The 18,697-nt window shown below is 38.1% G+C and overlaps 1 protein-coding gene across 5 annotated transcripts in view; it reads left to right on the forward strand.

Moving 5' to 3' along the window:
* LOC140185134 (AP-1 complex subunit gamma-1-like) overlaps positions 1–18,697 on the forward strand; it is a 134,676-nt gene that overhangs the window by 46,482 nt on the left and 69,497 nt on the right. For all 5 annotated transcript variants that reach the window (XM_072238471.1, XM_072238493.1, XM_072238513.1 and 2 more), the window contains 4 exons: positions 6,104–6,199; positions 11,765–11,845; positions 14,270–14,368; positions 15,184–15,239. In XM_072238471.1, coding sequence (XP_072094572.1) covers positions 6,104–6,199; positions 11,765–11,845; positions 14,270–14,368; positions 15,184–15,239 — 332 coding nt within the window. The remainder of the gene's footprint in view (positions 1–6,103; positions 6,200–11,764; positions 11,846–14,269; positions 14,369–15,183; positions 15,240–18,697) is intronic.

Consider the following 18,697-nt stretch of genomic DNA (forward strand, 5'->3'; position numbering starts at 1 on the left):
TTAATCAAGCTTTTTACCATCTACCCTAATATTCCGCAGCAAGTGATGCTTATTGACATTACTGTGGAGAGGCTTGAGATAGTTTCACTTACATACTTGACACCATGACAGTAAACTATTTTATGACTTTGCTAGATCTGAGGAGTAGGATGGCAGCTAAATACAGAACAAATATTGTTGATGTCCATAATTCTAACAGAAGAATTGTTTTGGCAGTGCTGTGGTGCCACCACAAGTTTGTCGTCATAGTTTCCCTACAGCGGTATTGTATATCTTAGGATTTCAGGTGGAAAATTTGCTGGAGTTTGAACCTAATCCTTTAATACTCCAGGCCACAATATGTCCATGACCTAGTCGCTCCAGGTGATGCTGACATAAGTATTTCCTTGAGCCCCTAATCTACTTCAATTAATCTCATGAGCATACATTTCTCTTCCTTTCTCCCTTGTGATCATCTAGCTTTGTCATAAACAAGTATTGCCTTAGCTACTCCTTGTGACGTATTTTGTACTCTTGCAAATCAGTGAATATGTTATTCTCAGTAGTCTATGGCTAATAGCTTCATGTTTTACATTCCCAGGAGGTAGGGAATCTGAAGTTTTTCAAACATCCAATGAATTATGCCTTGCCCTTCTCTAGTGAGGTTTTCCTTACCTCGTTATCACCTCTCATTTGTATATTCCCTTAAAGGAGGATGTCCATTGATTCCCCAGTAACATGTATGATGGTTCTTAGAACAATTCCATTTCCCCGACTATTTCTCTTGTTATATTCTATTCAGCATGCTCATTAACATCTTACTTCATCCAATGTTCATACTACCCATCTACCTGTTGTAACAACTTATTGTGGACCATTAGCCTAACAACTTGAATGCCTTTGGGATATGGAATTAAACTAGGGAATCTCAGTGGTCAAAGTGAGAACATTTGACCAATAGTTTGGCACAGACTAGATGGGCCAAAGAGCCTTTTACTGTGCTATACTTTTCTATGACCCTATGACATGCAAACACCATGTAGACAGCACCAGAAGTTAGAATTGAACCTAGGTTGCTGAGGCTTTGAGGCAGCTGTGCTACTTGTGCAACACAGGACCACTTGTTTCTGGTATCATCCGTGTGAACTTCTTTGCATCCTTAACAGAGCCTCCATTTCCTTTCATAAAATAGAGACCAAAATGATGCTGAGTGTAAGTTGGGATAGTTACAGTAACATTCAATAAAATTATTAGATTATGAGGACACAGTCCTCTTTTATTGTCATTTAGTAATGCATGCATTAAGAAATCATACAGTGTTCCTCCAGTATGATATCACAGAAACACAAGGCAGACCAAGACTAAAAAACTGACAAAAAACACATAATTATAACATATAGTTACAACAGTGCAAGCAATAATGTAATTTGATGAAGAACAGACCATGGGCACGGTTTAAAAAAAAGTCTCAAAGTCTCTCGAAAGTCCCATCATCTCACGCAGATGGTAGAAGGAAAAAAACTCTCCCTGCCATGAGCTTCCAGCGCCACAAATTTGCCGATGCAGCATCCTGGAAGCACCCGACCACAGTCCAACTCTTGAGTCCGTCTGAAAACTTTGAGCCTCTGACCAGCGCTCCGACACTGAGCACCATCTCTGCCGAGCATTTCGACCCCAGCCCTGGCCGCCAGCAACAGACAAATCCGAGGATTTGGGGCCTTCCCCTCCAGAGATTCTTGATCGCACAGTAGCAGCGGCAGCGAACCAGGCATTTCAGAAGTTTCTCCAGATGTTCCTCCGTGCTTCTCACGTCTGTCTCCATCAAATCAGAATTGTGCACGGCACAATACTTACAAATACTGATATCATTCACCAGAGAGGATGCGTGTGCTGTGTCGCGCAGCCATCTTCTCCTCCCTCCTCCCACTCTGGGAGAAAGGCACTGGCAGTCCACTCTATCTGTGTCTTATAAAATGATGTTCCTTATCAAGTCACCTCTCATCCTTCTTCACTCCAAAGAGGAAAGCCCTGGTTCATAACACAAGTTCTCTAGTCCAGGCATGATCCTGGTAGGTCCCCTCTGCATCCTCTCTTCCTACAATAAGACCATAACTGAACACAGTACTCCAAGGGCGGTCTAACCATAGTCTGGTAAAGCTGCAACATTAAACATTGAGGAAGCAATTTTCAAAAGTTGATACTGTTGTAGGTTGATACAATTCCCCATTTGGTCAACATTGCATACAAACATCCTGCATGAAATTACCACAGGAAAGTATCTATTACTCAGATGAATGAATCCGTTGGTTTCCAATAACTGCAAGGCAAATATGAATTGTTATGGGGGTTCAAGAAATCTGGAATAAAAACAGAAAATGTAGCATACTTATTGATCTCTTTCTTGAATATACTGTATGACTGTGATCACAGCTTTCTGGAATGGAGTATTTTCTCGGTTCATTTCCATCTGGGTAAAGACATTTTTTTTCTTATCTGTTCTTAATAGCTTGCCCCTTAATGTGAGACTATCCTCATTTCTAGACCCTGCTGCTAAGGGAAGTAGATTCACAGTTCTACAGCTTGGAAATGGACCTTTCGGCCTAACTCATTCATGTTCCTTTTCACGTGCATTAAACATTGTAATGGTATCAGCCTTTACCATTTCCCCGGCAGCTTGTTATAGATTCGTAAGAGTTGTACAATGACCTGTACTACGTTAAGCCACAAATGATTTTTGAACATTTTGATGAGGTCCTCCCTCTTTCGCACATTGTCCAAGCAGCTTAACTTCTCATATGACAAATCTGACATCCCAGAGATTATTTTGGTGAACTTGCACTGCACTTCATCATCAAAAGTGTCATAATTTCTTCAGTAGTAAGGCCAGACTTGTGCACAGTATTGCAGATACAATGTAATTAATGCTCTATATAACTGAAGCAGGTGTCCCTACTCTTGTATTTAATTCCTTTTGGATTACGGCCAATGTACAGTTGGCGCTTCTAATTGTATGTAAATATTAATATTCGGTACTTCATGTGCAAGAACACTCCTTAAATGCCAACACCTTTTGAATGCCTCATTTAGAAAACACTCTGCCCTTTTGTTCTGTCAAAGTGAATGAATTCATAATTTTCCACATTATATTCCATCTACCTATTCATTAATTTCCTTGAAACTTTGACATTTTTATAGCACACGCCATTTCCACACCTACTGTCATCTGCATTTCAAGATCAAATTGTTTGTCCAATCTTTCTTTTGTAATTTCAAGGGATGCAATGAAATTGGCCAATTTGACTCCCCTCTCAACATCTTAACTATGTTTCTCTTTGCATACAAGTTTTGTTATTTTGGAGACAAAGTTCTGATTCATAGCTATAATTTTGAGATTTCATTTTTCAAAAATATATGAATCCTGTAGGGGTTCTTGTTCCTCTGAGAACTTTACTCAAAATATTGATAGAATAATGAAAATTGTTGCTGTAGTTAGATTTGTTAGTACAACTTAGCATTGTCAAAATGCAAAACTGTCACTACTGGAGTAATGCAGCTATCCAAAGTGCAAAGGAACAATGTGCATCTTCACTAAACAGTGAACTAGTTCTGTCTTCAGTTAGTACCAGTTATGGCTTCAGCTTCCCTAAGTTGAGAAGGATGAATTATTGACTTTATTTTGTAATTGTTGTTGATACCATTCTGTAATTGTTTTTGCTCTGTGACTGAGAACTCTAATAAATTCAGTTATTTGTTTAGGTCACTTATATTTTTGGTGGTTTTCTGACTAGGCTTGAATTTGCTTAGCCACAGACTTAAATGAGAATCTGATTAATTACTGCCTGGGAACAGTATTTGCAAGTGCATCAATGAATTTTGACAATGGAGGAGAGTGAGGCCCAATTAATCTGTATTATTCTCTCAAGCCCATACAACTGTCAGTGTGGTTTCTCACATAAAATAATTAGAGAACTTTACTTTCAAATTTTGGCTGTTTCCTCCCTGAGTAAATACTCAGTACTACTAACTTTTTTTAAAAAAATGCTTTTTCTGTACTCTGTCTGCATCTTTCTGCTTTAATGAATATCTTTCTTTCCTCTGCTTTCATAACTTGGAATATAGAATGAGAAGGTAAGACTGTCGCCAATAAGAAAGCAATTCAGCCTGCACTCTCTGCACTAAAATTACTTTGGGAACCTTCAGCGTGAGCTGATTTGAGTCTAATAAGGCCACCAATAGGAATAACATTGAAAAGACAACACCAACTGTATGACAATTGCCAATAAATGAATCAAAGATGCATAATGGTAGATTTGAAGAATAGAATAAAATTAATCTCCATGTGCTGCTATTTGTGCTGTGCTTTTGTGAAATTATGACTCGAACCCAGCATTGATGGAAAATAATATTTGTTACATATAAGGATTTATGCCAATTTTCCCACTAATTTTGATGTTCTTTCTCCTAATAAATGAGGTTGAGTTTGTTTTATGTTTTCTCCACAATGCAAATAGTCCAAAGCCGTCCTTGAAATTGCCTTAAATAGTCAATTTCTTGGTAAATGATATGATTGATATAATTATATCTATTTATGGAATGTGGGCATTGTTGTGCATTTCAGTTGCTCTTAAAGATCCTATTGAGCTTCCATAAACTGCTGTACTGTCTGATGAAAGTACTCCTGCAGTACTATTGACAGGAAGTTCTGGAATTTAAACTAAATGATTTTGAAGATCAAAATATTTGAGTTCTAGTGTGTAACTTGGGTGAGAACATGCAGGTGGCAGTGGTGCCTTGTCCCTGCTGCTCTTGACCTTCTAGCTAGTAGAGGCTCTTCCTTGAATAACTGTTGTTCATTTTTTAGATAGCACAAATTGTAGATAAAATAAGATGGTGTTGAAGCAAGTGAATCTTTAGTGTGTTGTGTTACCTAGTGGCCAGCTTGTTGCTGTTTTAGTTATCAGTTTCTGCTCTTTCTACTCATTGGTGACCACTAATCCACTGACAATAGCTGACTTGCAGTAGGCATTTTCAGTGAGCATTGACTATATGGTGGTTAGATGATTTCTTGCTGGAGTTGATGGCATGTGCAGAGCAACTGTTACTTGCCACTTATCAGGGCATGCCTGAATATTATCCAGGTTTTGCTGCAAATGAGTTACTGATGCAGTTGGAGGTGGTTGGGCCTAGGCTGCAGCCCTTGGGAACCCTCACTGAGATTATTGACCTCTAACATCCACTGCCATCTTCATTTTTGTATGAAATAGGACACAACCAATTTAAAGTCCTCATTTAACCCTTCTGACCATTCTTTGTCATACCTGTTCAAATGCTTCTTGGTATCAGGGGCGCACACTCTTGTCTCACTTCTGGAATTCTGCTCAAGGCACCATTTTTCTGAAATCAAAGCTATAAAGATTTTAGCTGTAGATTTAATAGATTAATCATAAAATGAGTGGCAGTTTAATTAATAAAGTTGATTGAGCCCACGATTTTGGAAGAGAGCACTAGTCCCAATTAGTTTTATAATGAGAAATACCAGGAACAACTGAAGTTTTATGTTTGCTATATTCTTGTCACTTGTTCATATCGTATTCATAAACTGAACAACATTATTAGTTCAAGAAAATGCTGTACAGCACTATCCATGCCCAAGGTGTAATCCTTTGCATCATGTTGCTGGCTTTCTTTGTTCCTTTTGTTCTCATCTTTGCATTAGTTTTTATTACAGTTCTCTTTTCTATCACCAAATAGTTATGATGGGAAATTGCTTGTTTAAGAGGAGCATTTGGTCAGTAAATTAGGTTTTTGGTCTTAGGCTTAGATTTTAGGTGGGTGTATTTAGATCACTTAGTATCAAGGACTGTGTATGCTAAGTATATTGTTAATTCTTATTAGCTAAAGATAACAGGTGCTGGTTACAAGATTTTTAATGTTAATAGAGTATTCAGTTTGCTTATCTTTAATCTTTTCTTTGATATCTGCTTTATCTATGAGGTTTGATATGCTACTCATATGCTACTTTCCCCAATCCATATCAATTGTATTGAGATGACTGATATCATTGTTAATATTTTTGGAGACTTATCATTAATCACCATATAATACATGCTCTCTTTAATCTCAGGTTGTTCCACAACTGGTCAAATCCCTGAAGAATCTAATAATGTCTGGTTACTCACCGGAACATGATGTGTCTGGAATTAGTGACCCTTTCCTTCAGGTAGGTTCCAGATCTCCATTAAAGACATAGCCATCACATATTTACTGCTGTGTTCAACATTTCTGGAACAGCTGAAAAGACATCCTTTGGTACTTCTGAGCAGTGTTACGTTATATAATATAAAGTAAAGATTTTTTTCTCTGCTGTATAGAATTATAGGAAGTGCAGGATACGTATAGTGGTCAATGTGTCTGTACTGGTCAAAAAAAGAGTTATCAGCCTCGTACAAGAGGTCCAGGTATGATCTCCGGAAAGCCATCTCATGGGTAAAGTGGAATTCCAAACTAAACTTGAATCAATGAAGAATGCTTGACAGTTGTGGCAGGGCTTGAATGCTATCACCTCTATAAAGTAAACTCAAGCGACATGGGGATGATGGGTCTTCGCTTCCAGATCAACTCAATGCCTCCGGTTCTTGGTTTGACCATCATCACAAACTCCAGTGATGATCCTGTGATGTCAGTCTCTGAGGCTGACCTACAAGCAGCCTTCAGGAGGGTGAATCCACAAAAAGCTTCCAGTCCAGATGGGGTACCTGGCCTGGTGTTAAAGACCTGTGTTGATCAGCTGGCTGGAGTGTTCACTGAGATCCTTAACCTTTCCCTTCGGCAGTCTGAGGTACCTACCTGCTTCAAGCAGTATTCACTTATACTGGTGCCTAAGATGATGTGGTAACCTGCCTCAATAACTGTCGTCCAGCAGCGCTTACATCCAACTGGCTCCAATTTGTCTACCAGGTCAACAAGTCCACAGTAGGTGCTATCTCATTGGCCCTTCACTCAACCCTAGAACATCTGGACAGCAAAGATGCACGCATTAGGATGCCCTTTATTGGCTACAGCTCGGCATTCAATACCATTAACCCCTCAAAACTAATCATTAAGCTTCAAAACCTTGGCCTCAATACCTCCTTGTGCATTTGGATCCTTGATTTCCTCATTTGCAGACCTAGTCAATTTAGATTGGCAACAACATCCCCTCAACAATCTCCATCAGTACAGGTGCACCAGAAGGCCGTGTGCCCTACTTGTTTTATTATGATTGTGTCATTAAGCATGCTTCCAATACCATTTTCAAGTTTGCTGACAATACCACTGTCATAAGCCAAATCAAAGGTGATGATGAGTGAGGTTAAAAATCTGCCTGAGTGATGCGACACCAACAACCTCTTACTTAATATCAGCATAACTAAGGAGCTGATTATTGACTTCAAGAAGAGGAAATCAGAGATCCATTAATCAGTCCTCATTGGAGGATCAGAGGTAGAGATGGTCAGCAACTTTAAATTCCTCAGTTTTATCATTTTGGAGGACGTGTCCAGGGCCAAACACGTACGTGCAATTACAAATAAACACATTTGTGAAGATTCAACATGACATCTAAAACTTTGACAAATTTTTATAGCTGTGTGGTAAAAAGTATATTGACTAGTTGCATCACAGCCTGATGTAAACGCTAATGCCCTGGAAAGGAAAATCCTACAAAAGGTAGTAGATATGACCCAGTCTATCACAGATAAAGCCCTCCCCACCGTTGAGCATATGTACACAAAGCATTGAAGCAGGAAAGCAGCATTCATCGTGAGGTCCCTGCCACCACTCAGGAAGAAGGTACAGGAGCCTCAGGACTCACAGCACCAGGTTCAGGAACAGTTATTACCCCTCAGCCCTCAGGCTCTTGAACCAAAGAGATAACTTTACTGAACTTCACTTACCCAATCATTGAAATGTTCCCACAACCTATGTAGTTGCTTTGAAGGACTCTTCATCTAATGTTCTTGATATTTATTGCTTTTGTTTATTATCATTTCCTTTTTGTATTTATACAGTTGTCTTTTGTACACTGGTTGAATGCCTAAGTTGGTCCAGTCTTTCATTGATTCTATTATGGTTATTAGTCTATTATGAATCTATTGAGTATTGCTGCAAGAAATTGAATTTCAGAGTTGTGTGTGATGACATATATGATCTTTGATAATAAATTTACTTTGAACTTTGATTCCAGTACTTGGTTTGTAGCCCTGATGGCTATGGCTCTTCAAGTACATTTCCCAAGTTTCATGTAAAGAGGATCTCTGCTTCTTCCACCCTTTCAGTCAATGAATACCTTATCCCTTCTACACTTGAATTTCCTCATCTTTGTTATGATTCTTCTGCCTATGAAAAATACAGGTTTTTCCCATTTGTGCCCTTTAGACCTCTTAGAATTTTAGACAACTCAGTTAAGTGTACCTGCAGCTTCTGCCTTAAAGAAACAATTGAAGCCTAAATTACCTTTCCTTGTCATTGCATTTGTCCAGTACCAGTAAAGGTGTCCATATTGTGCTAGGGCACTGATGACCATGAATCTACAGAAAATCCTTCATACGGGAGGCATTACAATGATAGCAGAGAAACTGGAGGGAAGTAAAGGTGGCTAAATTCTTTTTCAGCCCTGTTTCAGCATGTGTACTTTCCAGTGTGGATGATTGAATGGAAGTAAAAACTTAAACAAAATTTTGTTTGATGTTATCCAGCGATGATAATGAAACTTCACTCATCCATGCAAGTGGAGAGTATTCCATTACACTCTTGATTGGAGCCTTGTAGTATGGGCTTTTGGGAGTTTGGAGGTGAGTTACTCCCTGCAGGAGTTATGAATTAAATTGGCTGAAGACTGGCATCTGTTGTGCTGGGTAGCACTGGAGGAGGCCAAGATAGATCATCCGCTCCAAAATACTAACTGAAGATTTATTCAAACGTTCAAGTGTACTATTTTGCATAGTTGTCTTGGGTTTCTGCCTTATTGAGGACAGGGATATTTCTGGAACATCCTCCAGTGAGTTGTTTAATTATCCATCACCATTCATGATAGGATGTGGCAGGACTGCAGAACTTGGATTGATCCATTGTTTGTGGGATTGCTTAGCTCTGCCATTTGCTTGCTGCTGTGTTGCTTAACATGTAAGTTGTTCTGTCATGTCACCTCACTAGGTTGGTTCCTGGGTCTGAGGTGCTGTTCCAGGCATGCCCTCCTGCACTCTTTATTAAACCAGGGTTGATTCCCCTTGTTTGATTTTGATAGTAGAGTTGGAGGTACGCTGGGCCATGAGATTGCAGATTGTGGTTGAGGGCTGTTCTGTTGCTGATGGCCTGCAGTGCCTCATGAATACTCAGTTCAAGTTGCTCGATCTGCTTGCAGTGTGCTCTACTTCGCATGGTGATCGTGCCACACAACAGAAGCAAAGTCGGGTAGTATCGCCAGCAGTACATTCTATGTGCCTCTAAAACAGAAAGGAAATGGAATGTCACCACCTGTTGGGCAGCTTCCAATAGAGACATTTGATTATCTTCTGGAAAGTGAAAGCATCTGGCCTTGATGAAGTTCTTGGCCATATCCTTAGTTCTATGCAAATACACTGGTGGTGATATTTACAGACATTCCATGCTTCTGTGCTTCAATCTAATGTTCCCACCTGCTTTAAGAAGACCACTGTCATCCCAGAAGACCACTGCCTTCTGTTTTAATAGTATCAGCAAGGCAGGTACTGGTAAAACAGCCAGCATGGTCAAAGAGCCTGCCCCATCCTGAACATTCCCCCTTCTCCCCTCTCCCATTGGGAAGGTTATATAAAAACTGAAATCACGCTGTCTCACTGTCATAAGACTATTGAACAGTCCTCTTGTACTATAAGGAGGATTCTTGACCTCACATTCTACCTTGTCATGGGCTCCAACATTATTCACTGCCTGAACTGCACTTTCTGTGTAACTGTAATACCATATTCTGGGCATTCTGTTATTGTTTTCCCCTTGTACTGATATGATGAAATGAGCTACCTGTACAAACTGCAAAACAAAGTTGTTTACTGTATCTCAATATACATGACAATAACAAACCAAATTACTGTGTAATTTCACCATGAAAGTGGGATTTTTTTTTTCTTTTCTCCACAAGGGTTTTGCAGTAGTCATTCCTATCGATACTCTCAGTTGGAAGATGAGGTTGAGCAGAACTTGTTTACTTCAAACCTGCCATAGTCCCAATCTAGCAGTGATGTCCTTTTCGCACTTGGCCAGCTTGATAAGTAGTGATGAACATTGAAGTCCCAACCCAGAGTGCATTCTGTGCTTTACCCATTCTCAGTGCTTCCTCCCTGTGGTGTTTCATACAGTGTAGTATTAATTCATCAGTGGGGGTGGGGGGGAGGGTGGAAAATGATAGACGGTAATCAATAGAAGGCTCCCTTGCCTAAGTTTTATTGGATACCCTGAGATTTCATGGGATCCAGAGTCCATGTTGAGGACACCCATGTTAGTTCCTTCCAAACCATACACCGCAGTTGCCAGTAGGCCAGGCCATACCCAGGGAAGGAGATGATGGTGTGTGGAATTTTGACTGCAAGTCCAGATTCAATGAGCTTGTGTCAGGGTGCTGCTTGACTAGTAAGTGAGATGGTTCTTCCTATTTTCGTACATATCCCAGATGCTGGCAAGAGGATTTTACCAGATCAACGGGCAGTTGTTGTTGTTTCTCATGCTTGGGTGGATTTCTGGTGGTCTGATTGGTTTTGTTTCATTGTGGCTTTCTAGTGGTTTCATTACAACTGAATGACTTGCTAGGCCATTTCAAAGAGCAGTTAACTACATTGCTGTGGGTCTGGAGCTACATGTGGACCAGACCAAGTAAGGAAGGTGGATTTCTTTCCCTAAAGGACATTAGTGAATTGATGGGTCTTTGCAACCATTGACTATGGGTTTCATGATCACTGGACTTTTTAATTCCAGTATTTAAATTTATTACTATATACCATGGTGAGATTCAGACTCAGATTCCCAGGAATGGATGCTATGTACAGTACATAGACTATTAATCCAGTGATAATACTGCATTATCTTTCTCAAGTTAGCTGGTTTTCCACAGCAAGGCTATAGCTTCTTAGAACTGATGACCGCCTTTGTCAGCCATTCCTCAACTGGAAAGAATTATCTTTTCCTGGTTGGTTAAAGCTTTCCAAAATTTAGGTAAACAAGTAATAACCATTCTCATCAAAAGAGTTAAGTGAGAGTCACTTCTTAATCCTGCCTGCATTGAATTTATATTTGTATCTTGTAGGTGAAGATATTTACAACAATTACTGTGGAATACAATTGTACTACAGTTATACTATTGGTGAAATGGTGGTATTTTATACTAATTATACAATAATGTCCTGATGAAGGGTTTTGACTCGTGTTGATAGTTCCTTTCCCCCTTTCAGATGCAACTCAATCTACTGATTTCCTCTGGCAGATTGTTTATTGTTCCAAATTCCATCTGTAGTTTCCTGTGTCTCAAATGTATTTTTCTGTTTTGTTGAATTACTACGCAGTGCACAACTTAAGTAATAGAAACAGAAGTAGGATAGATGGCCATCTGAGTTTGCATTGCCATTTGCCAAAACTGCCTCACGACCTATTTATTGTTTGAGCATTTAAGTACTTATTGCACTCGTCTTTAAGTGTTGCATTAATCAGACCAATCTGTTTGACGATTTCTCCATATTTCCTCCAAAATGTATTTAAGAGGGTCTTTTTTCTTTTGCAGGTGCAGATTTTAAGGTTGTTGAGAATGCTAGGAAAAAGTGATGATGAAGCCAGTGAACAAATGAATGATATTCTCGCTCAGGTGAGCAGTTCTGCTGAACTGTCTTTGACCCAAAACAATTAACTCTTTTCATGTCATCGATGCTGCATTAGCTGTTGAGTCCTTCCAACATTTTTTTTTAATTTTTAGAGCAGTGTACTAAATGATTTTAAAGAAGGCAAAGTGCACATAATAGTGGACATTTGATTCATAAAAGCAATCTGTAGAGATGAGGTTGAACTTACAATCCAGGGTGAATTTTCTAGGTTTTATTGAATGGCTTATCCATTACTTTGGGGGCACCACGGTAGTGTAGCAGTTAGCGCGATGATATTACATATGAGTTTGGAGTTCATTCTGGCGCTGTTTGTATATTTTTCCTGTGACCTTGTGGGTTTACTCCTCATGCTCCAGTTTCCTCCCACAGTCCAAGGACATGACGGCTAGTAAATTAATTGGTCATTATAAATTGGCCTGTGATTAGGCTGGTATTTATTTATTTAGTGATAGAACGTGGATTAGACCCTTCTGGCCTTTCGAGTAATGCTGCCCCAACTGGATTTACCCCGAGTCTAATCACGGGACAATTTACAATGACCTGTTAACCTACCCTGTGCATCTTTGATTAAATAGGTAGGTTGCTGGGCAGCATGGCTAGTTAGGCTGGAAGGGCCTGTTCTGCACTGTATCTCTAAATAACTAATTAACTAAAATTACTGTGACATGTATGCAAGTTGATTTCTTTACCTACAGATGGCATATACATGTCCTGTGCTCAGTCTTGACTCTAACTTTGCACTTTCTTAATTTTACAAAGATTTTTATTTTGACCTTTGGATTCATAATTTAAAAATATTTATGAACTATTTAGAGCAGTTTTTAAATATGTGTATCAGTCAAAATTTAGGGCACTGTGATGAAAGGAAAACAATACATTCACAATAGACATCAGAAGCTTGTCCATTTAGTGCCATGTAAAAGTCGTGAATATGCATTAATAGGCATTTAAATAGGCACATGAACCACCATGGAATAGAGGAATATGCACCTGTGCAGGCAAATGGATATGTTAAATTGTTGTGGTCGGTGTAGACATGGTGGCTAAAGGACGTGTTCCTATGCTATATTTTTTATATTCTATAATCAATGTGCAGAATAGGCAGAATGAAAATCTTTAAGTTAATCGCATTGTTAAATCAATCTTTTTTTTTTGCTTGTGGGTAACCATCTCCTATTTTTTTAAGTCTTAATCGTGGTCCCTTAAAGTATGTACAGTCTCCTTTTACACTCCTAAGTTTTACAATAAAAGCATCATTCCATTGGTTACGAAATTGCTTCTTTTTCTGATACTCGGCCTCATGAAAAAATAAGGCCAGGGAATTTGCCATCAAATTGTAGCTATTTAAAAATAAGTTCCTTTTGTTGCTGCCTCCATATTGCTTTTGATTTAGGTTTTAAATTAACTTGATTAAAAAGAAATTTTTTTGCTGCTTCTTGCAGCTGCTGGTAACACTAAAGTTGCCATACAGATAGAATCTGTTAGAAAACTTTGGGGGAAAAAAAAGCTTCTTTGTTACTGACCTTCGCCGTTTCTGCAGATTTCATTTGTAATTCCTGCTCATTGGACAGGATACAAATGTTACTTAAAATGCAAATAAATATAAATGCTGCTTCTATCAAATAGTTAAGAACTTAAGACACTTCAGTAAAGCAATCATGATGAATTTTATATAGTTTCTTATTTGTAAAGACAAATTTCTAAAACAAAATTCTCACAAGCAGTCAAATTAATTTTGTTTTTTTTTGAGATTGAAAATGTGACAACTTTATTCCTTCTAATTGATAATAATTAGTAAAATAATGTAGGAATAATGTTGTTATGATGGCACTGTCCACATGCAAAGTCTCACCTCACATGGTGCTAGTTTCTCTCTAAGTTCTGATTGAGACCATCAATGAGGTGGGGGATCTTTTCTAGGACAACATTAATGATTACAAGCAGTTTGCTAAATTCTGGGCCAGTGGATAAAAGGGTGATATAAAGAACACATTAATATTTAATTCTAGTGAGGAATCAGTGTTAATTATGAAAAAGAGTCTCTATTTTTAAATAGAGATTTGTTTCATCACTTACCTCTATAACTTTTATCTTGAGAAGATATTTGGAGTAATATTTAATGACAAGTTGAAGGATAATAAAGATGTTTTTTAAGCAGAGATGATACTATAAACCCCACCATATACTTAATGCAGCTGGACTGTAGTCACCTTATAGGCCTGTATTTCAAACACTAACCATACAAGTTTTGTCTGTGGTGATGTTGCTGTGAGGAAACGTTATTTTAATATGACCAACATTGATCGCCATTGAAATCTATTATTAACAATAGACCACGTTCCAATCATTTTGCCATTCTCAATTTAAAATAAGTTGTTTCAGACATGTTTTCTCCCCCCTAATTTTAGGTTGCAACCAACACTGAAACCAGTAAAAATGTAGGCAATGCCATTTTGTATGAAACAGTGTTAACCGTAATGGATATCAAGTCTGAAAGTGGGTTAAGGGTAAGTGAGATTTCTTTTGTTACTGACTGCTCAGTTTCAAGCATGGTTAGGTCTATCTGAAATTGCATTCTTTTTTGATGGGTGAAGGAGAATAACTGTGTGCAAAAAGTGGATTTTCCAGTGAAGGCACATTCATGGCTACTGGAACAATGTATCTAACTTAAAAGCAGATTGAAGAGAGAGGTCCACAACACTACTGTGGTGGGAGAGAGGGAAAGAAAGTAAAGGCACCTTTAGATAAGTTTTGGGATACTTTTGCTTCAAAAATTGTAACATTTCACAAAGTTGCAGGGCATTGTTTGCAGATAATGGCAGTGCAGAGTTGTATAATAAATTGTGTACTAAGATGTTACCATTGGATAGCTCAGCATTTGTTTCCCCAGACTGAGTGGAACATTGATGGTGTAAAAGGCCTGATTGTTTTGACAAAGAACAAAAGAGTATAGACACTGAAAAACAACTTGGTGGTGGTAGAATGAGGAGGTGCAGAGAGGAAATGGTGGGGTTGGAAGTAATTTACAGAAAATGTTCATTTACAGGAATAATAGAGACGTTGATTACAATACATACTCAACAGCTTTCTTGCAGCTTAGTTCTCTCCTTTGCCCGCGGTGAGGTAGAATACCATCCTGATGTTTATCATTCAGGTTTCTAGCCTATCACCACTTGTGAAGCAAAACCCAGTCATTGCCGCACCATTAAAAGTGCAAGACCATGGTTCTGTCAAATGCTTGTCAGAATTGCTGTAATGAAAGATTAATTATAAATATATTTATAATTTTTGTGTAATAACCTGTATTTTTTCTAATCCTCAGGTTCTAGCTGTAAATATTTTGGGTAGATTTTTACTAAACAATGATAAAAATATTAGGTAAGTATAGCTGTGAGATTTAATTTTGTGTTAGATGTAAACACGAATTCATACTAACTCTAAGACTAAACCTTTACTCTCCCTCTGCTTTTGTCTCCAGTTTTATTCATTATTAATGTCACAACAACTTTAACTCTCCACTGGATGTTATTTCTGAAACACCAATGGTTGATCTGTCTTTGTTGGTAGAGCTTGGGGTTACTGATATCTCTCATCATTTTAAAAGAAATATTTTAGGTTCTGAACTAGTCAAATCAAACTACCAGGAGATAATTTGGCATTTCATAAGATTTGAACATTAGCCAAATTAATACTTCCAAATTGTTAATAATCTCTTAATAATTTCAACATTGCAAAGTTAAGGCATAGCATAAGTTGGAACCACAATGGAAAGTTTAGACTTTTTATCATCCATTGGTTGAATATTTGGTTATGTGGAGCTGAGTTAATCAAATGGACACTACTGAATCCTGTTATTCATCAGTCTGCAGTAATTTTTTGGTTGAAGCTGATCTGGCCAACTGTTTATTTTCTTTTTTTTTTTGAAAAGTCTTTGGAAATTAGTAGGTGCAAGTAAAATGCTATCCTATAGAATAATCAATAGTGAAGTTAAATAATCAATACCGGGGGGTAAATCTGACAATTTCATGATGCTAAAATCCACAAAGTGGAAGTTGGTCATGGGGATGTATTAAGCAACCACGTTCAAAGGCCATCCATGGAGATTATCCTCTGTTGGGGGAACGGCTGGCTTATTAGCACTACTCTCCTCTTGTCTTGGCTGAGTCCTGAAGAACATGATTGCCAAGATTGAGTTTGCAGTATGAGGAATAAAGGTGACCTAATCCTTGCCTACCTGCCTGTCCTAGATTAATTTGTCTTTTACATTAGTGGTAGAAGTGACCACTGCATAGCCATTAAGGCAACGAAGTCCAGTTTTTAAACCAAGAACTGCTAAATTTTGCATATGCTGTTGTGCTAAATGAAACCAGTTCAAAACAGTTCAGTGATCTGGGTATTCTTGAGGTCAGAAACAGCAAGTGGGTAATCCATCTTGGTCTAATCCTGAAGTGCTTGCCATCACAGAAGCCAGTCTCAAGCCAGTTTGTCAGATTCAGTAAATTCTGTAGAACTAATTTAACATATTTGTCTAGGTATTAAAACCTGCTCTATCTCTAGCCAAGTTGGTTCCAGTACAGTTAAGAGTAATGGTAACTACCCAACAATGGGGAAAATTACCCAGCTGTATCCTGACCAAACTTCCCAACATTTAATTTGACCAGCCCCTTTAGTCAAATGCTGTCATGATTCATGATACCGTTCTTCTAGAATTCAGCTATTTATCACTCTTTTCTAAGGCTGCAATTAGGCCACTCATTAGAATCAAAACTGTGTATTGCTTGATAACTACCAATAGCACTATCAGTGATCCCTTGCTGCAAACTGCTCATTGACTGGAAATCTGTATTTTATGGGCTAGTTTAGATTTTTTTTTGTGCTTGAAAAGTTTCTCACTTTCAGTAGGTACCAATGTTATAATTGTACTGGCAAGTCTGAGTTAGATAAACTGTACACTGAATTCCATGTAGTTCAGGGGTGAATTCTATATCCCTCAGTTTTTTAAACATAAACCAAGGAAAAGTTAGCAATCCATTTTCATAGAAGGAGCAAGGTGGAACGAGCAATGGGAATGCCTATGGTAACTAAACAATCACTAAGGAAGAAAGTGGTTTGTTTAAATGACAGGGAGCTGTTCAAGTAGGGGATGAAAAGAGAAACAATGAAGTCATAGGGAGGGGAAACGGACACTGTCTGCTGCAGCAAAGACGAGTTTAAAAAAACAGCTTAAAGGAAATCCAACCGATAAGGTAATTGAGTTGACAGCACAGACAGCAGCATGAGTATGATATTAAGCTGTTACAGACATGTGGTTGCAGGGTGACCAGAGCTGGGTGCTCAGTATTCCAGGTTATATAGTGTTCTAAAAGAGCAGATGAGAAAGCGAAAGGAGGTGGAGTAGTGTTAATCAAGGAAGGCATGAAAGCAGTGAGTCAAGATAAAGGGGCAGTGGATAATTGCAAAGTAATGTGGGTTGAAGCCAGGAGAAAGAAGACATGGATGAGAAAAGTCTATCGGCCCACAAAATCTGACCTCCCTCGATAGAGTGGAACATAAATGGGGAAGCACTTGGGATGTATTTGAAGGATCTGCAGTTGTCATGGGAAGATTTTAAACTGCATGTTGATTGGATGAACCAAATTTGACAAGGGTATCATAGAAAAATAATTTGTGGAGTGTGTCAGGGATTGCCTCTTATTACAGAAGCTATGTGCAAATATGCTACTTTAAATTTGATCAGGAATTATAAGAAAGGATTAGCAAGAGATCTTGTGGTTATAGGTCGTGTAGAGGGCATAACCACGATATGATAAAACTCTAGATGCAGTTTGAGAGTGAACATCACAGAACCAAAACTACTGTCTTCAATTTAAATAAGGGAAATCAACGTTGAAAAGGTGCAGTTATCTTGCATGGACTGGGAAAATGAGCTGAGTGACAGGTTAGTAGCTGAACACCGGTGGATATTTAGACCACTGGTTCATGACACTTATTCTAAAATTTTGTCTGTGATATCAGTAGAGTGTGAAATCGGAAAGGTAGGCAGTGTGGTATTTAAAAAGTTTCTTATTTGTAAATATCTTTAAAAAAAATGGGATCTGGGCAAGTTATATTTATTGGATAACTGTTCAGAAGACATGAAACAGTTATTCAGAAATAAGTCGCGGAAACATGTTATACCCTTCATTTCCATATCAAAAAGGCTTGATCCATAACTGAGGGTTGGAGAAAAAAATTAGATATAATATGGTTTGATAATATGAATTTGTTCAAACCAAAAAATTTACAAAATTGGAACCATATTCGCAATGTATGTTTAATTATTAACCATTTGTTTATTCAATTTAGAAAATACAAAGGGAAGTGAAGTTCCTAAAATAGGAAACCAATGAAAACCCTTGTACAGAGTAACCTTCAAGGTTTACCCATTGTGGGCTTGGAATTATATCCCAATCTTGTGTCCAAAATATTAAATATCGAATATTAATTGCCCAGTAATAGAATCTCAAATTCGGCAATGCTAAACCACCATCTTTCTTGGACTACTGTAAATATTTTTTACTTAACCTGGGATTTTTATTCTGCCATATATGAGGAAATTTTAGAACCAATTGTATCAAAAAAAATTTAGGAATAAAAATTGGTACCGCTTGAAATAGATATAAAAAAAATTAGGTAGAATAATCATTTTAATAGCATTGATTCAGTGCCAATCAGTGACAGAGACAGTGGGGACCATTTAGTAAGCAATTGTTTAACTTGACTAATTAACGGTGAAAAACTGAGCTTGAATAACTCCTGATGTCTCTTAGCAATTTTAACCCCCAAATAAGTAAAAT

This window comes from Mobula birostris, chromosome 2 (assembly GCF_030028105.1).
Source record: "Mobula birostris isolate sMobBir1 chromosome 2, sMobBir1.hap1, whole genome shotgun sequence".
Taxonomy (NCBI): Eukaryota; Metazoa; Chordata; class Chondrichthyes; order Myliobatiformes; family Myliobatidae; genus Mobula; species Mobula birostris.